Consider the following 24570-nt stretch of genomic DNA (forward strand, 5'->3'; position numbering starts at 1 on the left):
TTAGGTGTTTCACTTTAATTAACACCATTCAATTAAAACACTTTTTCTGAGACCACAAAGAGCCTCAGAGGATGAATATGATGCACAATACGTTTTTTTGTGGTTGGACTCAGGCTTGTATCAGTGGAAGGGCTCTAAGATTATGCACACTGGCTCAGAGGGACACTTAATTGAATTGTGCCATTATTGTGTCACTACACCTGTGCCTTTCCTTTAATGATCAGATAACAAGCTGTTGCTAGGAGATTTTTACAGTTTTGGTTACAGTAAAAAGCACAGGTTTTAGATTTTTGGTAGACTATTCCTTTAAGTATTTGGTACTCCCATGTGAGCTGCCTCTGATGAAACCTGTTGGTCTCTTCTGCCATCTAGTGGCTAAAAACATCCTGATTGTTGCATCAGTATCACAAACACAAATCCCCAAAAAATCAGAATAGATTTTTTTTAATTATTTTTACAAATAACTTATCTGTTACAAAGACAGTTTTCCCAGCTAAAATCAAAAAAACACTTTAGATATCCAAATTACTTTTTTTTCTCCATTTAATAAAACATGAATAAACTGCCTCTTCACACCAAGGTGCAGATAAAGCTGAAAACTGGTTTCTTTGGATTGGAAAAAAAAAAGGAAAAAAGTATGGCGTAAGTGCTTAAGAGACAATAATTCATCTTCTACTTTTAAATGGGATTAAACAATACTAAAAAAAAAAAAAGTTTTTTAAAAATGGCACTCGGATGTGAGAGAATAGATTATCAATACAAATTGGATAGTTCTAAAGGCACTGATGCAAGGCAACGTTTCACAAGTGTGGAAAAAAAACAAAACAAAAAAAAAAACAAAGTAACTACTCCACAGTTAAGGTAAGTTAATGACGATAAGTAAACTTTAGAAACACCCTCATGGATAAAAGCTTAGGAGGATGAAATGAGCCAAATAAAAATAAGAGTATACAAAGTGGACAGTCATGTTGTCTGCTTCAAAGATGTCAACGATTGTTGTAAATAAGGCAACAGGTATATCAGGCACGGTACCTCACAAAAACCCAATTCAGGTGCACAGCAACATGGAGACTTTGACCCCAATCAGCTGTTCCAGGACACTTTAACATCGTCTGCAGTAACGTCCTGATTGTACTTGAAAATGAGAGTCTCTCTGCACTGAGGTGTAGCTGTCCCCAAACATTAAACCTACATTCCAGTTGTCAGATAAGATGGCAGTTTGTACTTTTTTTTTTTTTTTTTTTTTTTTTGCTTTTTGACCCCTTTCCCTCCCCCGACAATCCCGACATATTTGGCGTCCTGAACAAAAAAAAAAAAAAAAAAAAAGAAAAAGAAAAAAAAAAAACAGACTCCTCCATCGCCTTCCTCTTTGCTGCATCTGCAGATCGTACACAGGAAACTCAGCAATTACACAAGCGATGAACGGACCGGGGCAGACGTAGCTTCATGATGACTGCGAGGGGTTGTTACCGCTCTGCTCCTCTCCTTCTGCAAGGCTTCAACTCTCGCAGAAATCAAGTAAAAAAAGCTTAAAAAGGGAGCATGGTGCTTATTCGTTTGAAAGAGGGAAACAAAACAAGACACAAAAAAAGTTAATAAAGTCTATAAAGCTATACTTACAGGAAATACAAGTGATTCATAGTGTGAGGAAGAAGGCTTTCAAGGCACATTCTAAAATTATGTACAGTAAAAAGCTCAAGGGGAGTTTCTGCCTCCGTGTACTGTACACAAAGCATGCAACTTTCTTTTTTTTTCATTAACTCATGACTGAAGAGACAGAAAAAGGGATACTTGAAGGGGGAGGACGAGAGGCACGTTTTGAGCGGCGGCGACACTGCTGCCGGTTCCCCCTTTTGACATCCTCTAGAAACAGCAAACAAACTTTAAAGTCCACGATTAGTCTGTTAGTTTTCCCTTCAGGTGGAGAGCAGTGGCTGAACACAGTTCCCAAATCCCACGGTCAAGCCACCGCAGAGGAAGAAAAAAAAAATGTAATCAGCAAAAAAGGCACATCGGCACCTGTGTTGTGTGTGTAGGTGTGTGTATGTGTGCCGTCACACTGCAGGGCCACACTCATAATACTGTAAGTGGGAGCAGCGAGGTATCCCCCCCGAGGTGTCACCCGTCGAGCAAAAAAAAAAAGGGGGAGGTGACCCCCATCCGAGTCTCGAAGGTGAGGTATCATCCGACTCTGCCAGCCTTTACGAAAAAACACAAGCTGTAAACACTATCCAGTCAAGCCTTCAGTGGACAGCATTCAACTAACCTTAGAGAGGAGAAGAGGAAAAAAAAATCAAGGAAAACAGGATGCACGATGCACGATGACTACGCCCCGTCCCAGTTTTCATAAAAACTAGGGAAAAGAAGAAACAAGAAAGGCCCTTTTCTATTCTGCTCTGGAGACAGGCGGGCAGAGGAGGGGGCGGCGCGGCGCAGCCTCGTTGGCTCAGAAGTGCCGCGGGAACTCGCACTGTTCACAGCGGTTGAGGGCGGGATGGTTGAGGAAGGTGCAGGCGGTGCAGCCCCACTGCGTCCCCTCGTCCTCCTCCTGGTCTGCGATGGGCTTCACAATCTTACTGCCCGGGTCTGTGAGGAGGAGGAGAAGAAGGGGGTCAGGACACAGAAGAAGTTTAACTCAACAAGTGTATCCATCAAGTCTTGAAACATGCAAATTATTTGTATTTGTGGCTGTGGTGAAGTAAACAGCTGATGCTGAACCAGGTGTCAAAGGGCTGATAAACAATTTTCTTGTGCTGTGTTCAGTTGCACAAGTATTTAAACCTTTGAAAAACTGGATTAAAGCGTTGTCCCTGCTGTGTTTGTCACTCATTTGATTTATTTTTGCGTTTTTTTACCAACCTAGAACTACCAAGTCTATCGCCCCACAGAAGGAAGTGAGCATCACTCCCGTCTGTGGGCCGATGTCACAGCTCAGCAGAGTGGGACATCACTAACATTAATGAGTCGATGCATGCCTCCATCTGTGCAGTGATTAGGTTGGCCAGTGTGGTTTGGTAGGAGGAAAATAGTTCCTCAGTGAGACTGTTTACAACAAGATCTGTGGGTTATCTCGAGTAACCGGGTCATGATTTCTGGAAAGACACATTGCTGTTGAGTTTTTTAAATGTTTTTCTTTTGGCGCTCTGAGCACCACAAGCCGAGTGCCATGTGGATCCATTATGTTGGAGAGAAGGCGGCTGATATTTCCAACACTCGGCAACTCACACAAAAACAATCACAACTGTTTAACAGCACTACAGGTAAGAGGCAAAATACGCATTTTGCGTTTGAGAAGAACTGTCCCTTAAAAATATTTAAAAGACCTGCTACATTACGTAAAGAGGGGGTTTGAATTTCAAATCTTGAAATCGAGAAGGCTAAAGAAGCTTCATACATGAATGATGACAAAAGGAGGAAGAATGAAAGAAGAAGGGAGGAGCAGAGATACCAACCAAGTGGGAGAGGAGGGGAGGGACCAGAGGTGGGCTCCATCATGAGCTCAGAGGTCACATTATATCTACACCCTCTCCTGTCTGGCCCAGGAGTGATGGAGCCCAGCAGAGAGCAAGGGAGGGATGGATGGATGGATACAGGCGGATGGATGGATGATAAAGGATTGAGGAGCAGGTAGGAGTGAAAGAAGAAAAGTGCAGACATGAAGAAATCAGTCAGTTAGAGAAAGGGTTAAACCAATATCTTGGGTTGACTGACTCCATCTAAATGAGGAAAACGTGATCAATGCCATTTATTAGTATTATTATTTGTAAATGTATCCCTCAGTTTGCAGTGATGCGTTCAGAGGTGTGTGTGTGTGTGTGTGTGTGTGTGAGTGTGTGTGTGCGTGCGTGCGTGTGTGTGTGTATCTCACAGCTGTGAGCTTGAATCATTTACAGTTCACTGGAAAGCTTTATTGACTCAGTTAACTCTCAAATCATCATAAAACACTGTTAATGGCATAATTAAAGATTTTTGATGTTGGCCTTCACCGACCCATATTGGTGTAACCCCTAACAAATCATGAATGAACAGTGAAGTTAGAACCATTAATCTTTGAGGTGTTTTAGGGGCTATACGAGTGTTTTTACATATATGATCTGTTACAGTGTGTTTTAGTAAACACAAGTTGTAAACACGCAACACCGTTGATACAGTCATTTGAGTCAGCAAGTACAGTCTGAAAAGCTGCAACATGCAATAAATGAATGAAAAGTGGATATTACAGACATATCCCTGACTTGATCTTAAAACATAAGGAAATATATGGAAGAAATTCATAATATCTACACACAGGGTCATAAAGGGGGGCAATACTAATGTAGTAAATGTGTCCTTTGGAATGAAAACTGTTCAGATATGTGACCATGCAATCTTTTCTAAACTTACCAATAGATAAAGTACCTTTGGGTTTGGGTGGGACGGGACCGAGGAATCCAATGTTGTCATAAAAATTATGGATTGCACTTGGATTAAAGTGTGGTCCTGTAAACAAAGGGAAACTACAATTACCACTTTGCCGTTGTAAGCTTCCACAAACCAGTCAAATTTCACTTACAGTTAACATCCATGTCTGTTAAAAGAAAAAAAGAGAAAAGGATGCTTCACACTCGTCTTCCCCCCCGGCAGCACAGAAGATCTATACAATCAGCAGTTTCAAGGTGGCCTGTGACCTTTGACCACCAATTTCTAAACATTTCATTCATGAGTCCAAGTAGACTGATGTCACACATTTGAGGTGTTCTTGAAACGCCGTGTTCGTGAGAATGAAACAAACGAGGTCACAGCGACCTCTGACCACTAACTCATAATCAGTTTATCCTTGTCTCAAAGTGGATGTTTGGGCCAAATTTGCAGATAAAATTCCCTCACGGTGTTCCTGAGATATCGCATTCACAAGAATAAGACAGATGCAAGGTCAGGTGACCTTGACCTTTGACATATGGCCATTAAAATTAGTCCACTTTATCCTTGAGTCCAAGTGGACGTTTGTGCCAGAACTGAAAGAATCCCCTGAAGGCGTTCTTGAGATATCCCGTTCAGGAGAATGGGACTGCTGGCCAACCTGAAAACATAATGCCTCCTGCCGAGGATATTGATGGCACGGAGGCATAACGAGTGGAAATACATTTTGTTTCTATGAAGCCTGGAGGAAGCACATTTACAACTTTACACAAAACCATCAATAGATACATTACAAGCATCACAGTGATGCAAACGCATGTCAGCAGCGACCGTGTTCAGAAAGGTTCAATCATGTTTTGAATAGACTGTGGGAGAAGGGAGGACGACCAACAAGGTGCCCGTTACCAGGTATTAATGAATGACCATGAGGCCATTCTTCTTGCTTATGCCATGGTTAGTTGCCAAGAAAAAAAAGAAAGCCATTCATTTATATATTTATGCGTTTTTCAATAAAAACCAAAAGTTTTCCACTGATATCGGTATTGGTTAACGGCCAAATGACTTGTTATGTATCAGCATATTGGATGTCGGCAAAAAATCCAATATCGTGCATCCCTTACTCGTATTAGATAAAGGCTGATACCTTTATTAAATATAGTAATTATAGAGCTGTGGCCTCTTGAGCCATGTCAAATAACACTGTGACACCACATCTTAGCTGGTCATATGTCTGACATTATATCCCAGGTAGCACCAGGTCTATGGCTTTAGTAACATGCGCTCTTATTCATATGTGAACCTTGCTTCACCTGTGTGGAGCGGCTGGTCGGCGGCTCAGTTTCTGTCAGCAGTGGATTGCTGCCAGGGGGCCAATAAATCCCTTGTTACCAACCAGCAACAGGATGCAATTCAGGAAGAACTGGTAGTTAACAGCACAATGGCAGCACCTTGAATGCGTGTGCAGAGAGGATGTGGAGCAGCTGCAGAGCCTGGATCAAATCTGACCTCCCTGCCTCAATGACTTACAGTTAACTTTATTATTGTTACACCAGGCAGACATGTACATGTGCTGAATGTCTGTTTGAGACACTCAGATGCTGAAAAGAGAGAGAGAGAAGCACAGAATCATACCTCTTGTTTGAAGGAGATCAATTTCTTTGGTGAGGCAGTCAATGTCGATCTGCAGTAACCTGTTTTTGCATCGCAACTGCTTCATTTCCTCAATCTAAAAAAAAAAGAGAGAGAGAGACAGGAAGGGATCAGCTGGTTAGCCATCACACACGCAAGCAGCTCTAGGACATCCTGCTTCTAAGTCAGCGGAGCAGATCTGTGACCGTGTCAGGAGGAGAGCTGCTCCACTCTCCAGAACTGGCTCGCCTCAGTAAACAACACTGAACCAAGGAGCTACTGAGCTCAGCAACACCGGCCAATTAACCTTCCCCAGCCGCTTTCCCCGTCCGCTCACTCAAACTGGAGCAGCAGACGAAAACAGCTGACTCAACAAGAACTCAGAGCGGCACTTCGTCTGAACCCGAGAGGTTTCAACAAACCCACCGCCGCAAATCTAACATAAACACGAAGCTGTGCGGAAGATAAATATAATGGACACGTTCGCTGTGTTTTCTTTTGAACTCTCATCATCGCTGCTTTAGCTGCACAGCTCCAGGATGAACAGTGAAGTGAATCTGTGCGCTCTGTCAGTCTGAAAATATGGAACTGTATCAGCCAAATCATAAACAGACCCTGCAATCAGCATAGTTTCAGGGTGTAGGAGCATCGGCAGGAACCAAGAACGGCAATGTGACCCAGATCATTTTGTTTTTGTCTGTTCAGCTTTTTATCTGTCAGTAATAACCAGTAAAACATTTGTTTGCACTTATGAAGAACATCTCTGGAGACTGCTGGTAAAATCATATGGAACTTGTTTTTTTAAATTGATTATCTGCTGATGGAAGACGTTGGTTAGAGCTCTTTAATATTTTCCCTTTCAAACGTCCCAGATTCTGGCTGCCGTTAACGAAAGCTGATGATTACTGTTCTCAACAATAAATATCAGTTTGTAAGATTCATATTGGACAGCATGTATTAATACAAACCCTCCTACCCCTCCTCACATTTCCTGTCTCTCTGAATTGTCATTGTCAAATTTAAGCAGAAAATTATCCAAAAGTTCACAGTGGACACATTTATGTATTTATTATATTATTTTTTTAGAGTCATACAATGTTTTATACCTTTTATCCCTTTCTGTGTTTTCTTTCATATACATATATAATGTTGCAATGTTGGATGTTCAAATTAATCGTTTGCATCTAGCAAATTGGTCTTCTTTCAAAAACTTACCAGGAGATGACCCAGAAAACAGCAGGAAATTAGCAAAATGTACAAGAAAATTACCTGAAATTTTGCAGAGAAAAAATAAAGAGAAAAAAAAAAAGAAACGATGGAATGACCTGAAATAACTTCTTAAAAGTTACAATAATTCTCTAAAAAATAATCTTTAATAAAAAATTATAATACCTTTCAATATAGTTCCCTAGGAATTTTTTCTCTAGGCTTTTAAAAAAAAATCATTTTCTAATTATTTTAATTTCGTGCCGTTTTTTTTTGGTTTTTTGCAGCGTTTCCCACCGAGTTGCTTGTTGCCTTTTTCCTCGTTGTTTCAAAAGAAATCAAATCAATGTGCTCAGGGTTCAAAGGGTTAAACATGGCCTAAGTTTCAAATATTAAGATAAAAGCGTGTAAAAACAAAAACCTGAGGTTTCAGATCATTCCAAGTACTCCGCTTCCAATGTTTTTATATTTTTGAGACAAGATGACGTCCGGTCCTGATGGATTTCTTTATATGGTCATTTGCTCCAGGGACGCTACAGCAAGCAGCCCGCATTGCTATATGTAACTGACCCGATTTCACATCGGATTCCTGCCGGAACATGTCCGGTTGTATTGTAGCTTTAATTGGTGATTTTTCATGGTAGAAAGTGCAGCTATATGTCGTTATAGTCTTGCCCGCAGTTGCAACAACAGTGCAGAGACGCTGAGATTCAGAATATCTAAAAACTTCTGAATCTCAAAAGTTAAGAGCAGACTGGCCTTTTTCGGGAGGGCTCTTAAATGGACAGACACTTAAACTGAGAGTTTCAAACGAAGGGTGAGTACAGGTATGCCAGCACAGACAGTATGAGGAAACTAAAGTAGGCTTTTTTTTTTTACATTAAAGTAAGTAAACATGTTCTAGTAGAAACCCAAAATAAACATGTGAACCTGAAAATAAGCAGAATTTGTCCCCTTTAAAGTCACTGAATTGAGCTTACAGAAGGAATTTGAGAGGCCGAGTTGGATCTCTCCAGCCGTCTCCTTGTCAGGTCGTTCTCCATCTCGTTGACCTCCTCTTTTAGCTTCTCTAGCTTCTTCTTCTTCTGCTCCAGCTCGTGCCACAGCCTCTCCATGCGGGCCTTCTGATGGACCAACAATGCTGGAAAACACACACACAAAGTACTGTTATCCACTGTCTCCTGTGTGTTACTATCCACAAGCAAACTGAAAAATATGCACATCATTTAGCATGATACAAAATCAAGAGAGGGAAAGAAATTCAAAGAATATAATACTGAGAAGCTCCCTGTGACTAAAAAGATCAACACAAGGTAGAAAACTGCTGTCAACAATCAGATTTTCAGATCCACCACACTATCAGCTGTCAAACCAGTATTTAGCATAAAAACTACTTTATGTAAGGAGAGACGGGGGAACTACATCAGATTCCTTTGGCTTTCTATCGAGCTGCGTTTCATCACCTATTGTGGTTACAGCGAGAGATCAGACCTATCCCGGTTAGCAGAATGCTGCAGGCAAATTCTGCTGTTTAATACAGCACCTTAACCGTGCACATGTCCCGCTCAAGTCTCTACAGCGTGTTTCCCATAATTCAATATAGTTCCTGCATCTGTTGGCAGGTTGTAACACCTCCTGCACAGACACTCAGTGATAAACAACTCTCTTTCTCTCTCTCTGCTGCAGCACACAAACACTTCAAGACACTTCACCACTTATGGGAAGATGGTGATCATACACACGTTCTCCCGTCACAGTGTCTTAAAGCCAAAGTGCTGCCAGCTTGCTTAACCCTTTTACAGCCACACTAAGGAATGCCCTTGCAAAAAATATACATTATACTCAACTGTAGAATATATTTCCTAAAAAATGCATTAAAAAACATTACCCAGTATACTGCACTGTAAAAAGTGCAGAAGTCAATTTAACATAACAGAAATCTGAAAATAAAAGTAACTGTGTACAATACAAATAATTATGATAATAAATAAATTTAAAAAAAACTAAAAAAAAAAAATAGATGTAATTTCAGAAAAAAAGTCAATTTAATATTTAAAAAAACTGAATACAATTACAGTATATTCAAAATACTAAAATGAATTGTATGAAAACATTTGTATGAAATGAAATTGGGTTTTGCCTAGTTTTTAAAAAGTTTTTTGATTGCAAAAAATGTCAACCATGCAAAAAAAACGGCTGTTAAAGGGTTAATGTGACTAATAGAGTGTGAGAGAGTATACACTATATGGTATAAATGTAAAAGCCCAACACGCCTTTTTCTGCTCAGGTCTGCTCGGCAAATTTAAGCTGACAAATAGGTCCTGCAGTTACAGAAAAACACTACATTTTATATCCATAACACCTAATTTAATTATTGTTTTTTGAGATTTATATATTCAAATTGTATCATTTTTGTTCTGAAAGGGATGTTTCACCCTCCAACAACATCAAAACAATATTTTAATGTCATTTTACAAACTGTCACACAACTCCAAGTGTATAAGTGTCATTAATCCAGTATTATGCTCAGTTCTTCCCAAACATATGCACTTTTTCTTCAACATCTATATTTAAAACTGAACGCCAGACTCCACTGACAAAAACAGTAATTTTACCTCTTTATAGACGGGAGCTGCTGGTCTACCGCTGTGTCGATCAGTGTGTTTGATGTTTGAAAGGGTTAGTTTGGATTCACCAAAGCCACATAATAACAAAAACAAACTAATGTATCGATGCAGTGGTAGACCAGCAGCTCCGTGCTCAGCCATGTAAAACTGTTCTTGTTAGTGGAGTCTGGCTTTGAAGAGTTCAGCTTAAAATAGTAAGGTTTTTAAAAACATGCATGTGTTTGAGAAGTACTGAGCATACGACTGCATGAATGAGATTTGGATTATACTGTATGAGTTGTGTGATTGTTTGTAAACGTATGTTTTGTCAAATGTGGCCCTCATTTATTTCAATTCATCAAGAATTCTCTGGTTTTTTTTTTGGTATTTTCATTCACCATGGAGGCATGTGAGAAAAACATGTTCTTCATTAATGCACGTAACACAGGCTGAGTAACTGATATACAAATAACATTTTGTGGTTAGTGTGCGCCTTAAATCTCATCCTTTAAACAAGCTCACAAGATACTATTTGGCTGTGTGAGGTAATCAGTCCACTATACCCTCAAGAACAAACGCATAAAAATAAAAATAACATACATGCGCGCTACAAAAAAATGGTTAATGCCTCACTTCACCAGGTTTTATTTGTCTCATTTGAAACAGGCTGTCGCTTGTCAACCAGAACCATGTCTTCAACGAAATTATGTAATAACAATAATGTTAGTCTACTGCCAAACAGCAACAGCTACAGATCTGGTGTGAATGGCGTCTGGTGATGGTTAACACATTACTGTTTTGTTAACAGCTATGTGGTGACAGGTGTGTCTTTATCAGGTACAGTCTTGGTGTTTTTCCAAACCAAAACAGATCAAGTAGAAGGAAATGGGCTGATGAGGGTCAACAGTAGAGGCAGCATGCCCGCTGTGAAGCCCCTCTTGGTGGTAGTCACCGCAGTGCAGGAGCCACAGCCGGTGACTCACACGTAATACAGTCAAAAGCCCAAAAAAGGAAACAGCAGTGTGCTCTGACACGTTTGACTCACACTACAGAATCCACCAGTCTCAGGGGTCGTCAGAGCAAACGCAGCATTTAGTGAGGACGACTCACACTGCCGTCATCACACCAGCCCTCACTGAGCGAGTCACCTTTGCTTTTATCTGCCTCATAGAGAGGGACACGCTAAACGGTGTTTCTGCACTCACTGAACATTAGTGGCGGCAAGTATACACAGTTTGGCTCAAGAAATACATTACGGACAATGTTATGGAAAGAGACTTTTAAAATCACACAGTATACTTTATAGTAAAATGACTTTCTTGGCAGGAAGCAATGGAAAAAGCATTTAGACCCACTGCTGGTAGCAAAAAAAAAAAAAAAAAACCTTCACTCAGTTAAAATGGGTCTGAAATGGCTCTTTTTGCCTCATCTCTGCGCTCTCTAGAGCCACTTGACATTTGCTAAACAACCAATCAACAGAGCAAACGGAGACATCAGAGGCCTACTTAATGAAGGTGTGAACCATTTCTGGACATTTTTCTGCCTGTTTGGTCCGAGCTGTGGGCGTGAACTCATTATCTGTAGTTTGTATCTGCAAACTTCTGTGCTGTGAAAATAGCTCTAGGAAACTGGCACCTTTGCAATGCTGGCTATAAAGTCAAGTATCGTTAAAAAAAAAAAAAAATCCAGAGAGGAAATGAACTCTGAATAAAAGGTACACATATGTACCTTTTACATATGTACTGACTGACACTGACTTGTGAATACTTCAAATTTTCTAGATGTTTTCATTCATGTTAAGTCTTCCTATTTTGCCTTTTTGTTTACTTTTACCCTCATAATTGTAATATATTTTAATTTTATTACATTTTATTTTTATGTTTGTTTTTACCCACTTGCGTCTTTTTAAATTTCTTTATCTACAAAGAAATTTATCGCACTTTTGTTTATCCTACCAAGGGCTGCGCAAGATGACTCAAAAATAATATTGCTATAATTTTAAGCTTTATCGCAATACACAATATACATCTTGACCACTGGTGCTTTTATTTTGAAGCCCTCTGCTTGTCTCAGGCCAGAAGTTTTAATGTTTTTGTTGTGAAGTTAAAGCTTCCAGTCAATAGTTAGCTGTTAGCAGAAAATTAAACTGCTACCACGGCACTGTTAAACTTTAGGATTTATTCCCTGAGAGCTGGAATCAAACTAGCAGCTCTCCACTTCATATATTACAAATGTTTAACAAGCCTCATGGTGTTTTTATGGTTGCAAAATGAGACTAAATAGTTAGTCTGGAGCCCTGAAGATACAAAAACACACGCCTCGTCTTTTCACACTACAGTTGAACTCACTAATTTAGACTGTTAACGCAGCGCTGCTAAAAGTGATGATTTATTCACACACTACTCGCCTGCTCACACACTATCGTTCATGAGAGAATAGTAAGGATGGGCTTAGGAGTGTGTGTGACGGATCATGTTAGTGAGAACCATAGGAGAGAGGGACAGAACAAAACTGCCGAAGCCAGTAACAAAGATGATGTGACAATTTATACTCGATGCTCATGCTATTGTCATTTTATACATCGCACATGGAACAAGTTGATTCGATGCACCCACCCCTGCTCATACTTGTCAGACTTACAAAAATTCATTATATAAAGCACCTTGAGCTGCCCCTCTGTATAAACTGCTCTATATGAATAAACTTCCTTTGCATTTATTTCTATGAGGGCAGAGAGACCAGGGTTATGATCAAAGTGAAGACACTCAGCGTTGCTCACCTTGTGTGTACGCTGCATCATCAGAGCCCATGCTGAGTCTGCGAGGCTCACTCGGCCTCTCCCTGTGAGGCGACAGCGGGTCTGAGAGATGCAGGGGGTCTGGCTCCACAAAGTGGTGGTCTGAGGGTAGGCTGAGGAGGTTGTTGGGCTCAAAAGTCGGGGACACGACTCCCGGGGACACAGCTGGGGGCTTATTGGGGGACACTGTGATTTTAAAAGTGTATTTGGTGTTGGGCTGAGTCACCACCACACGTGGGGAAGAAGCAGTGCCTCCCCCTCCTAAAGAGGCACGGGACTTAGGTGGATGGTGGTGGATGTAGGCGGGGCCCATGCTCACTTGGCCCCCCATGTTCCTGGCCCCCGACGGACCCTGCAAGGGAGGGTTGGCTGAGATGTAGACTGTGGGAGGGTTCCGACCCCCACTATCGTCGCTGGAGGCGTTGGCAGAAATGTAAAACTTGGGTTGGGAGCGGGAGCCGGCTGAGGCCACGGCGGCCTCGTCAGAGGGAGTGGTAGCAGCAGTAGGCGGGCTGGCGGAGATGTAAACAGTGGGCTGGCTGCGGCTCAGACCTGGGCCTCCGATGGAGAGAGGGGTGGTGGGGACAGTAGCCACCCCGGTTGAAGAGGAGGAAGAGGAAGGGCAGGAGGAGGAGGTGGAGGAGGAGCGGGGCCCGCTGCTCGTCCGCAGCACGGCGGTCGTGGTTGTGGAGTTGCTCCTCTGAGGAGATTCAAGTTTGATCTCTATCTGATTCTTGCGCGGGCCGGTGGAGATGTTCTGGATGTTGTACTGGCTGATGGCAGACAGGGAGGTGGGCATGACAGAGGAGGAGGAGGAGGAAGAAGAGCAGGAGGAGACACCAGAGGAAGAGGCCTGGCTTCCAGTGGGGAGGATGGAGGGCGCCTGGGGGTTTGTGGGGGAGCTGATTGGCATGTAGACGTGAGAGGTCTGGTGGCCCTGGGTCTGGTGCTGTGAGGTATGTGAGGAGGAGGCGTGCTGAGGGCCGGACCAGGAGCTGGACAGGGAGGGATGTGAGATCTGATAGATCTGCTGCTGGGGCTGGGACGTGGGGCTGTACTGGGCCCTGCCTCCCTGCTGCTGGTTCTGCCGGGTCGTACCGGTCTGGCTGACGTAGGGCCGGATGTAGATAGAGTTACCCTGTGGACTGCTGAGCCCCGACTGAGGGCCGCCGTGTATGTGCAAAGAGGTGGGGGTGTTGCGGCCCGTCTGGATATTGGGGGCCAGCGTCACGGTGATGGGATTGAAGCGCGGCGTCTGCTGGACGCCCATCGTCGTTCCTTTGACACCCAGAGGGTAGAGTCCGAGGTGCTGTGGAGGCTGCGGTTTGCGTGACGGCTCCATCACACCAAACACATTGATGCTGGAGGGCACCTGCACGGGGGCTGACTGGGGCTCCTGCTGAAAGAAGTCACTGTTGGGGGCCTGGCCTGTCGGGAGGGGCCCGTCGCTCAGGCTGTGGGCCAGAGTCCGGCTGCCGTTCATTCTCAGGCCGTCCCGAACCGGGGCCGCGTGCACATTCTGAGACTGCAGGCCCAGGTTCAGCTGGGTCATGTGATTACGAAGCCTGATGAAGCTGGGGTCGTCGGAGAAGCTGAGGTTTCCTTCTTCGCTGTACAAGTAGCCCGGACTGACCTGGGACAAGTATTCACAGCAGGCGTCTAAATTGTTGTTGTTCTGAAATAAAGAGAGAAGAATTGGACTTAATGTCACTGTTTCATATGAGAACGACAACACTCACACCTGTTTTGAACATACCATACCATCACACCGAAATATTTTACCGAATTCAACATGTTTGCGTAACAATGTGGGTAGTACGTGTAAATGAACTGTGGTAAACTTCCGTGCATAACCAGCACCTAGATATTCCTGCTCATCTCTCAGCTTACATTTTCCCAGCCCTGAGGCTGTTGCTCAAACTACAGAGTGTACCTCTGCATTTTCACATGCCTGCAATCACAGACACACAGAGTACAGCGGATCAAGAGAGAGCCAGCCCTCACTCTCTCATTCATTCAAATGCAGACCAAATTCCAATCTAGCAGTAATCTAATCTAGCAATCCAGAGACATGCAGGACAGGTTAATTGGTGACTTAAGTGCCCGTAGATGCGAATGAGAGTGTGAATGGTTGTCTGTCTGTATGTGTCGGCCCTGCGATAGTCGGGCGACCTGTCCAAGGTGTACCCTGCCTCCCGCCCAATGACAGCTGGGATAGGCTCCAGCCCCACCTGCGGACCCTTACAAGGAAAAACGGACAATGAATGAATTACTTTAATTAAGGTTTAGTTAACACAATATATACCAGCTAAATTTATGGCCTGCAATATTTGTTGTTCTAGCCAGCCAGACAGACACGGAGGTACAGACAGTGAAATAAAACAGGCTGACATAAAATAAACCACTTCTTCACAGATGTCGAGTTTCCTCTAATTTACCATTTTCCCTCGGATCTTTCTAGGCACTTCTCTCTCATGGTTGTATATCTATTGTCAGTCTGTGTAATAATTTCTTTCAGGTAGTAATACTTTTGGACTCATTTATTGCTCTGTTAAAAAAATGATGCTTTTCAGTAGAGGTCAGGCTGATACCGCTGTCCACATTTAACAACTTAGAAATCTGATGACAATATATCTGCCATGATTATTCTTTATTTTTCAACAGAAACACATAACATTTAACAGACCCCTTTTAAAGAAGTTGTTAATGTGGATATTTTATGAACTGTGACCTAGATAAGTACAAAGCAGGAAATTTTACATTAGAAAAATAAGCTATTATTTATGTAAAGGCTTTTAAACACTTGCTGCTTGTTATTAGTCATATGTGCTAGGTCTGATTCTTTATGCAAAAAGCTTTATCAGTCAGGCTTTATTTTGCAGAAATCAGGCGTTTGAGCTTGCTCACCTGCAGAACACACCGGGAGACAACACCCTCTGGGACTTCAGGGAACTTCTGGCGCAGGTCATGCAAAACCTGAATGTCAATCTGGTGGCTTCCCTGGGCCATTCGTATGTTGCCAGGTCAGGACTGCTTGTTCTGTTCAGCGCACTGGGGCGTCAGTCGTGGCAGCAAACCGCCCTCATCTTGAACATCTTCTGAGGTCAAAGAGAAGAAAGAAAAAAAAGGAAACATCAGATGAAAAAGTTCTCTCCATATGACAACACAAAATCCAGCCTTTCTCTGGTCCATACTCAGAATAGTGATATGAGCTGGAGACGTCTGTGTTTTGTTAACACTCAATGAAAAAGGAAGCATGCCCAAGTAGCGGGGAAGGAGCCAATGTGGTCAACTGCGAACCCACTCTGCGAGACATCCATCAGACATTTGAGGTTGTCGATTTCATTATGCCTGGCAGCTTGCAAAACAAAACTTCACAGATCCTCAACGAGAATAGATGGCATTCATTTCAGGAGCCCTCCTCCACACTGAGCTCCTTAATAAAAGAGTAGCAGGAGGAGGAAACCACCTCTGACTGACGACTGAGAAAACCACCTTTTCCAACTGATCTTAACATCAACATTCACTTATTAAGGAGATGAGGGGGGCCAACAGTAGTCTGGTTTGGAGAAAAAATTCGCCACATAAAGATCTGTTAAGCTCCAGCGTAATGCAGCTCTGCAGAACAGTTGATTCCAGAGAATCACTGCGTTATTTCTGACGGTGCAGCCGAAAGACAGAGCTGCAGGGCTATAAACTGTCTGTCTGATGCATAAGTCTGAGGGGAATTCATATTTATTAATACCATAACCCTAAAATAACCAGAGAGAAGGCTTCTCCAAAAAGAACAACAGTAATGGTCTTGTTATTAATCCCTGTTTTATGGCTGTTGGGAGAAGTTTGTCTTCAGGGCTTTCTGACAGATAGCTCTGATGATTTAGGAAAAAGATCATAATTTGGGTTTACATGAAAACATTTCTTTCAGAAAGGGCTTTCTGACTGAAAGCCCAAAAGATGAACTTATCCGATGTGCTATTCAATGTGTGTCAGTGGTGTCCATTTAAAGTAAACCTTACTGCACATTTTGATTTTTTTAGAACCTGGGTGAAAACTTTTGCACACCTGTACGTCCACAGGTGCGTAGGAGAAGGCCAAGGGCTGACGAAAGCAGAACAAAAACTCCCACACACTTTTTACTTCACTTTCTTTCACTTCAAAGTTTCAGTGCAAAGACCTTCATCGGGATAACCTGATGAAGGTCTTTGCATTGAAACGTTATTAAAGTTCACTCCAACAGTGTGCGTGAGTTTTTGTACTGCTTTCTTCTATTTTTCTTTGGCCAAAAGCAAAAACGAAAGTGGTAACAGCTTCTTCTGCAATGGGTTGTGTTAAATGGGCAGATGACATTGTTTCATATGGACGGCAGGCCAATGAATCGAATCAAATCAAAATCGTATTGTGGTAGACTTTGTGATATCAGCAAATGTCATGTTGTTGTCCAAAGAATCTATATAATATCTTATCATGATGAAACTGGTGATTTATGCTCCCAATGCTCACATGAATTTTACAAACTTAACAGTGCTGTTTAAAAACTGGGAAACATTTACAGCACATACAAGTACAACAAAACATTTCCTTCACAAATTGCTTAGTTATGTGTTCTGATTCATTGTTCATCTCATTCACAGTTTTTTACCTTAATATCACATAAACACTTCAGAGTGACAAAAATGCTTTACTCACCCCCTCTCAGACAAGACCAAGGTAGGTATGTTAATAATTCACCGATACCCAACAATAAGAATTTCGATTATATACTATCTATGATATGATACGATATGATAATATGATATGATGAACTATGATAAAACTATCGGTGAAACAGATAAAAATATATGTTGTGTTATATTAGCTATGGTGGATATGATGAGACAGCAGGGCCTGCTGCTGCCCATGCTGGAGTCTTATAACCTCTTCAGGGACATGGCATAAAACTGGGAGCTGACCACAGCACCCCTCCAAAACTGATGACCCGGAGGCAGCTAACACAGTAGCACTTGCTAACATCCAACATGTAGCCATTAAACTGTCCCAACAGAGTCACACTGACACCAAAAAGGCTGCACTCTGTTGTTAAACCCATTAGGTAACATTGGCTACAGAAGTAGTGTCATGAGAGACAGATGAACAAAGAGGCACTGAGCGAAGAAATAAACTATGAGCCGCTATAGTTACAGTAGCAACAGTATAGTAAGAAACAAAAGAAAAAGTCATGTTTTACCAGAGGAAACCTAATAAACTTGGAACTGTATGTATGTTTCACATGTTTGCTGGTGAGAAAATGAGAGGCTGGCAGATGTAATTGTGCTCGACTATTTCCTATCCACATTCTATCCATAAGCTATACTCATACGTGGGAGCTGGCCAAGGCAACCACACAATTACTACTAGCCACTGTGTAACTTCACTATAGCAGCCAAGGCTTTGCTGCAGACACTTGCCTTGCAGTCTCTCGTTGGACCCAGGTTTTTTGAAAGCTAGTCTGGGAATTTGATCTAGCCAACCCTGCAGGTACAAGCTCACTTCTGCAACCATCACCCGACTACGTTAAGGGACTAGAAACACACACTAAAGTGATTCGGAGCAGAACAGTCATGAGAACTTGTGAGTGTAAGTGCATGACAGCCGTGTCTTGTGTTATCCCACACTTTTCTTCTAACCGCACTCTTTCGAAACATCTTCCTGTGGGAGGTTCAGATATGCCATTCAAAACATTGTGACACATGCAGCACGCCCTGTTCTGCTCTACGGTGATCAATGCAGTGTGACTAAAAGAACGGGTGAGACAACTATCTCAATACATCAGACGGTGAATTTTGAGGACTGAAATAACCCACAACAAAATTTTCAGACACTTGAACACACTTATTTAATGATGAGGGAAAGTCAAGTGTGTGCTTCCATCCACACTGGCCTCGTCTTTCTGCCAAGTAGAAGCATTTATCTGAGCAGCTGTGCTTCTGTCTTATCTCAGCTATGAGGATGTGTAATGGCATAACTGAAAAGTTGTAAATTGACTTTGCAAAACATCTGCATGTAGCTGATAACAGAAGGAGGAGCCATTTGGCTACTGTCAATAGTAGAGTGCCAGCTGCAGGGAGGAGCCTGAACTCAACTGATTTGAATAGGAATTTCCCCTACGGTGATTCAGGGTAGCTCAACTGCCAAATATTGAGTATAACCACTATGTTTTTGTTGTTTTTGCAAATTACTTTATTTACCCTGATTTAAGTGCTTTATTGTTAGGTCATTATTAATATACTGTTGCTTTTTCAATGACAAAGGTGTCACAGTTTTAAAATAAAAATACCCGTTCATTGTTAAAAAAAGAACAGGGAAAGCTGAAGCACGTAAGGAGAGAGGACGGATCTGCCGGTCCATGATTAACCCTTTAAAAATGAACATCCTGCGAATGGCAGTACATCGTTTGCATGATCCATTTTAAAAAGATATAAACTGAGAAGCATAATGGATAGAACATTTATTTATTTAGTATCAATAATGATGTCACTGCACTACATTACATGCAAAATCACAATAAAATGTGCTGTGGCACCAGAGGAATGAAGAATGAATCTATCACAAGGCCTTTGCACTTTGCTCATAAAAATAAGCATATTGCAATAGCTAAATAATGTATGTAGTTCAAATAATGTATGGAGCATTGAGAAATATATGTTATTTTATACTACTACTACTACTACAAATTACTTCATTTGCAGACTTCAAAGGGTTGATTTCTCCTTCTTTGGTGTTGTTTAGCGAGGTGATGGGTGGTTTTGTGTTATGTCCCACCCCTCCTCTACTGTGATTGGTCTGCTGGGTATAAGTGATGCGTAGCTGCAGCGTTTTAGCAAAAGCTGAATATTTTTCAACTAGCAGGAAAAAAACGTGCAGCTCTCAGCACAGAAAAAATGCTCAGCACCTTGTCATCCTGTTTTCATAGTGGAAATATGCAGCGTTCACATCAAAAGAAAGAAGAAAGCATGTGGACATATTGGTTTTGGGGTTGCCATCACCTGCGGTTGGCATATCAAAAGCGCACTATTGCAATAATAATGTGGTTATGCGGATATTGTGACAATCCTAGAAAGGTAAAGCCATGCTTAACTCAGAGTCTGAGCATTAAAAAGGGAGATGCATTTTACATTCTGAGCTACTATAAGGCCCCCTGTGTAAGAGAGGACTCATCAGCATCTGGATCTGGATCAGTCAGTGCTCTTTTTTCAACTCTGCAATACAAGGAAAATAAAAGTTTTGCAATTATGCCCACCAGACTGTGGAATTCATTTTGCGTGTTTAAAAAAAAAAAAAAGCACAATACGCAGCATGGAAAGCCTGAAAATGCAAACCAGAGGAGAACAGTTTGTTATATCTCGGATTACATGTTTAGAGCAAATCATCTCCTGCCTCAAGTAAAAAAAAAAAATTCTATCTCCTCCAGCAGAAAATGAGGCTTTTAAAGTTTTCAACTTCACACACCCCTTTTGAATCCAAACACATTATCAGTTTAAAAACTACCTATTTAAATTACAGGCCAAGATGAGCTACAGAGCTAGAGAACAACAGTCCACCATTCAGGCTTCGCTCAGGACACCAGGCAGCTCAACCATTGTGGGAAAGGAAATTCACTACTTGGCGGCTGACCCAGTTACAGGTCAACAGTGTGGTTAGATTGTTTCCTGGCTTCAAAAACAAAAAGGTCCACACCTCTTCACTGTGCGTAATTATAGGCCCGCAGCCGGCCCAATGTGTGGGGGTTGGCTCCAAGGGGGGCAGATTAGTCCTGGCTGTCCCTGGAGGAGCTGGTGGAACAGGGCCTGAGGCAGCGCCGCGCTGCCAGCAGAGATAGAGACAAAGCTTCTATTGCTGAGGCTGTTATTCACTGTGCCAAAGCATTGACCCACAGTCCCACTCTCATTTCTAGAAGTAGCAGGCCTGCCATGCTCCATCAATGGGCTCATTCACTCTGCCAGAGTGAATGCACCTAAAAACGTCCAATTTAATTAAAGCCCAAATAAAATGTATAAATAATCAACAGGAGTCTTTGGCAGAAATATCAGCTCAGCACCTGGAGCTGTGGCCACTGAGATAGCCCACACAAAACTAACTGGTGTAAACAAAGGGGCCACACATTACTGCGAACAAAAACCACACGACAAAATGTCATGCCATTCTCTCTTCAGCATGCAAAGACGATGTGCTCTGATCGTGATTGTTCGAGACAGTGCTGATGTCGTCAAACCAAATCTTCCAAAGAGTTTGCGGAAATGGTAGTTCAAATATGATAAACGTTGAATACAGTGGAAACGCTGAGGATCCCATCTGAACTTCAATCAGAAACATCCTCTGCGGCTTTAAGCAGCAGCCCGGCGGCACTGCGTGGAATGTCTAACTGCTGTGTCTTGGTCCAGCAAAATTTAAACAAATAAAGGGACTAATTGGCAGTGGACGCTGTTGAGGGCTGCTGGCAGCGACCCCAGTCTTCCAAAGAAGCAAGGGACACGTGCACAGAGCAGCATAAGAACCCCAGTAACTGCTGAAAGTAATCATTGACCAATATCCAATCACGGTATGAGTCATGATCTCATTTTCACAACAAAACTAACATCTCCACTTAGGAGAGTGTAATGTTGCACCTGACAGCTGTTGGAAGGTCAGTTTGAAATATCAAATGGTTATTTATGCCTGAGAAGGAAAAGAATGCAGAGAGAGAAAAAGAAAAAATCCATACTGCTTACATATTATCAGAGATGTTTTGACTTATCGGCCACACGACGGTAACAGCTAATATGTCAACATTGTTGACAGCTATCGGTCAATCTGCAAATAAGATGGGATTCAATGTTTGCACTGGCCAGTGATTTTCTGTTGCGTCACATCATGCTTGCACTGGCTAAAAGCAGGGCTTGAGGCCATGGCGTCCTGTCATCAATAGAAGCCTGTTTGAGACAAACAGAGATCTTCCCAGAGACACTTTCAGGATGAAAGGACACAGTAAGCTCACTATCAACACGACAGGGGACGCACCCTGTTGTTTCCCTGATAATGCTACAATGTGATCAACAACTGGCAGGAGGAGAGCAAGTTAACATGAACACAACGCAAGCAGAGCTCTCTACCTATTCTTTTTTTCCTCAGCAGCACTTTGTGACTCTCTGGATAACTGATCTGTCAGTTCATTCAGAGTTGATCAGATCAGATCACTGGATGAGAGGAGCAGCTGCTGCGAGTGAAAGCAAACTTTTAGACCCAGCAGAATGAAGATGAGATTTAACTTTTCATTTCCATGCTGCTCTTCTGCCCTGTCTTTTTGTGCCCAAAGTTATAATGAATAATCAAGCGCCAAAAATAGAAAATCTATTTGTGGCAGGAGACATGTTAATCATGGTGGGCCATCCAAAATAAATTGATGTGTTGGAGACCTTGAAACAGACAAAAAAAAAAAAAAACAAAAACACTGATATGGGTATCAGCCAAATTGTTACTTTAAACAAGTATCAGGTATCAGGTCAGAAGATCACAATTGGTGCACCAATTAGATTTGTATGACAACATAATGTTGAAATATTAACAGTTTTGCTCAGCTGAAATGTAGACTGGTTTCAGCTGTGCAGCCGTGGATGTATTAAGAAAACTTGGATACAGCATCGAGGCAGGGCCCTGTTCATTCCTATGAGAGCTGCTCAGTTGTGCAGGAAGCAAAAAAACGCTGTGTTTTTGCAGTCTGAAAGTACCCAAATCTTTCAAAGCGTGCCCACAGGAGACTTGGAGCAGCGGAGCAGCTGACTTAGGGTTAAGTGCTCTGCTAGCTTGAATGACAATTAAATGATTTGATCTTGCAGACTCCAAATGTTACCAAACTGAATGGATTAAATCTTGATAGGGAAATGAGTTGTTTCGCGGAGGTTTTGACACGGACAAAAATACATCCGCTGATTTTAAGACGTTTCTTTCCCAGTTTATGTCAATGGGAAAATGTCTTTCCGGGCCCCAATGGCATCACGAGATAGTGTAATTCCACTTAGGGCCACTATTTAAAATTTGCTCTAAAACCTGGCGCACTTGCTGAGAGCTTGTGCACAGCTTGCAAGAGAGTGCACCTCAGATTCAGAATCAGAATCAGAATCAGAAAAAGATTTATTGCCAGGTATAGTTAACACAATACGAGGAATTTGTTCTGGTGGGTTTGTGCAACATAAATATAGAAAAAAAAAACCCGATTAAAATAGAAGATACAAATATAAAATATAAAATATAAAATATAAAAAGTACAAGTCTAGCAGTGCAGATTGCAGCCCTGATTGAAATAACCATCAGCAGCAGTCCTACATGTCTGCTACACTTTCTCTCATGCCATTCCTTCTTCATTTTTCTGCAAACAACTCATATACCCTCGTCGTGCTTAAAGAATGCGACTTGATTCATACATTTTTTTTTAGATTTCATTCTGATTCAATGACTACAGAACCACAGGCCATACCTTGCCTCCCACAGAGCGTAGGAACGCAAACGCCTGCATGGAAACTTTACCAAGGAGACTAGTCTTAACAGAAGAGCTTTTCAAGTCATCACAAAAGCTGTGACCCACTGAATCAAAGTGATTTCCCACCATATTAATGTCAGACTAAAGTAAACTTTAAGATAAACTGCTGTTGTGTCATCCATGGAAACTTGAAACAGTTGTGCATCTTCAACAAGATTGTCTTAAAACATGCTGAAACTTCATGTTAAAAAGGTCAAGCCAGGCTGAGACCGTAAATCTCACAACTGATTACCAGTTTATGTGCTTAGAATGAAAAATTCTCCACATTAGAGCGATAAATACATTTTAGACAATAACATTTTCCTTAAACAATTTACATTCATCATAATAATGACAACGCTAGTACACAACAGATTTACTGTAAGTATGTTCGGCTTGCACATGAGCCCCACACAAGAAGCAGCTCTTTTGTTCCAGGCGATGTCTCCAGAACAGAAACAAACCACACTTTATGTGCAGAACCCAAATTGCACTCAACTGTGCCATGAAGCCTGGGCCTCACAGCGCACACAGAGCTGGGATCGGCTCTGCAAGACAGCCTGCTCGGCTTTTAGTTGCCCACTTTTGAAAACAGGGGTTTGAGAGTGTTTTGTGTGCGAGCGTGTGTGTGTGTGTATGTGCATGGAATTGGGGGAGTGTGTGTGTGCAGGAAATCAAAAATTCTTCAGCGCCGCAGCCTGCAGCTGGTGGTTTATTGGAAGCAGGCAAGGGCACCAGCTCCCCAGGTCGACCAACCCCTCCCGAGGCACTGTGGGAAACTGGGAGGTCTTAGAAAACATGGAGGAGCGCCTCTTTCCTGGCTCTCTGTGCCAAGCCAACTTTTTGTTTTCCCCTGTAAACACTGTAAATATCGTTTAAAAAAGCTGCCAGGCCGGTTGTGTCTGTCTTGGCCGTATAAGGAAGGAAGAGAAGGAAAGGGGGTATTTAGAAGCAGTAAGTAGGTGAAGCTGTTGGGCGCTTGCTGCAGCTTGCTTTTCTGAGTGTGTGTGTGTGTGTGTGTGTGAGTGTGTGTGCTCGGGCTCAGACACTGGTTGACTCCAACCTCCCTCCTGCTTTTCTCGACCTCCCCTCCTCCTCCTCCTCCTCCTCCTCCTCCTCCTCCCACCTCTCCAACACAAGATTTCTGTGGGCAACAAAATGCTGAGCTCATCCAGCAGCTTCTAAAAGTGCAAATGTGTGTGTTTCATCAGCGAGCCTGACAGCTGCTCTCACCTGCAGTCACCTCGACCACAAGCAAAATGTTCTCAGGCCTTTCAACTGAGTCGATGCTGTTGGCCGAAAATAGTAGTTCCCTACCTAGAGGTCGAGAATAGGGAAGGGTATTACTATTTATGATTGACATTGATACCATTATCCTGACTTCTTGGCGATTCTGAGTCTTTATC

The 24570-nt window shown here is 42.3% G+C and overlaps 1 protein-coding gene across 4 annotated transcripts in view; it reads right to left on the minus strand.

Annotated features, from left to right (window-relative positions):
- Positions 1-428: 428 nt before the first annotated feature.
- tab2 (TGF-beta activated kinase 1 (MAP3K7) binding protein 2) overlaps positions 429-24570 on the minus strand; it is a 52920-nt gene continuing 28778 nt past the window's right edge. The window contains exons 2-8 of one of the 4 annotated variants that reach the window (XM_042503193.1): positions 15544-15731; positions 12619-14311; positions 8214-8374; positions 6031-6124; positions 4384-4479; positions 3453-3533; positions 429-2586 (exon numbers count right to left, since the gene is read on the minus strand). In XM_042503193.1, the coding sequence (XP_042359127.1) occupies positions 2447-2586; positions 3453-3533; positions 4384-4479; positions 6031-6124; positions 8214-8374; positions 12619-14311; positions 15544-15645 (2367 nt within the window). In that variant the 5' untranslated portion in view covers positions 15646-15731 and the 3' untranslated portion in view covers positions 429-2446. Of the gene's footprint in view, positions 2587-3452; positions 3534-4383; positions 4480-6030; positions 6125-8213; positions 8375-12618; positions 14312-15543; positions 15735-24570 lie in introns of all 4 variants that reach the window. The other 3 variants (XM_042503192.1, XM_042503195.1, XM_042503194.1) reach the window with 3 other exon arrangements.

This window comes from Plectropomus leopardus, chromosome 16, assembly GCF_008729295.1.
Source record: "Plectropomus leopardus isolate mb chromosome 16, YSFRI_Pleo_2.0, whole genome shotgun sequence".
NCBI classification, from domain to species: Eukaryota; Metazoa; Chordata; class Actinopteri; order Perciformes; family Serranidae; genus Plectropomus; species Plectropomus leopardus.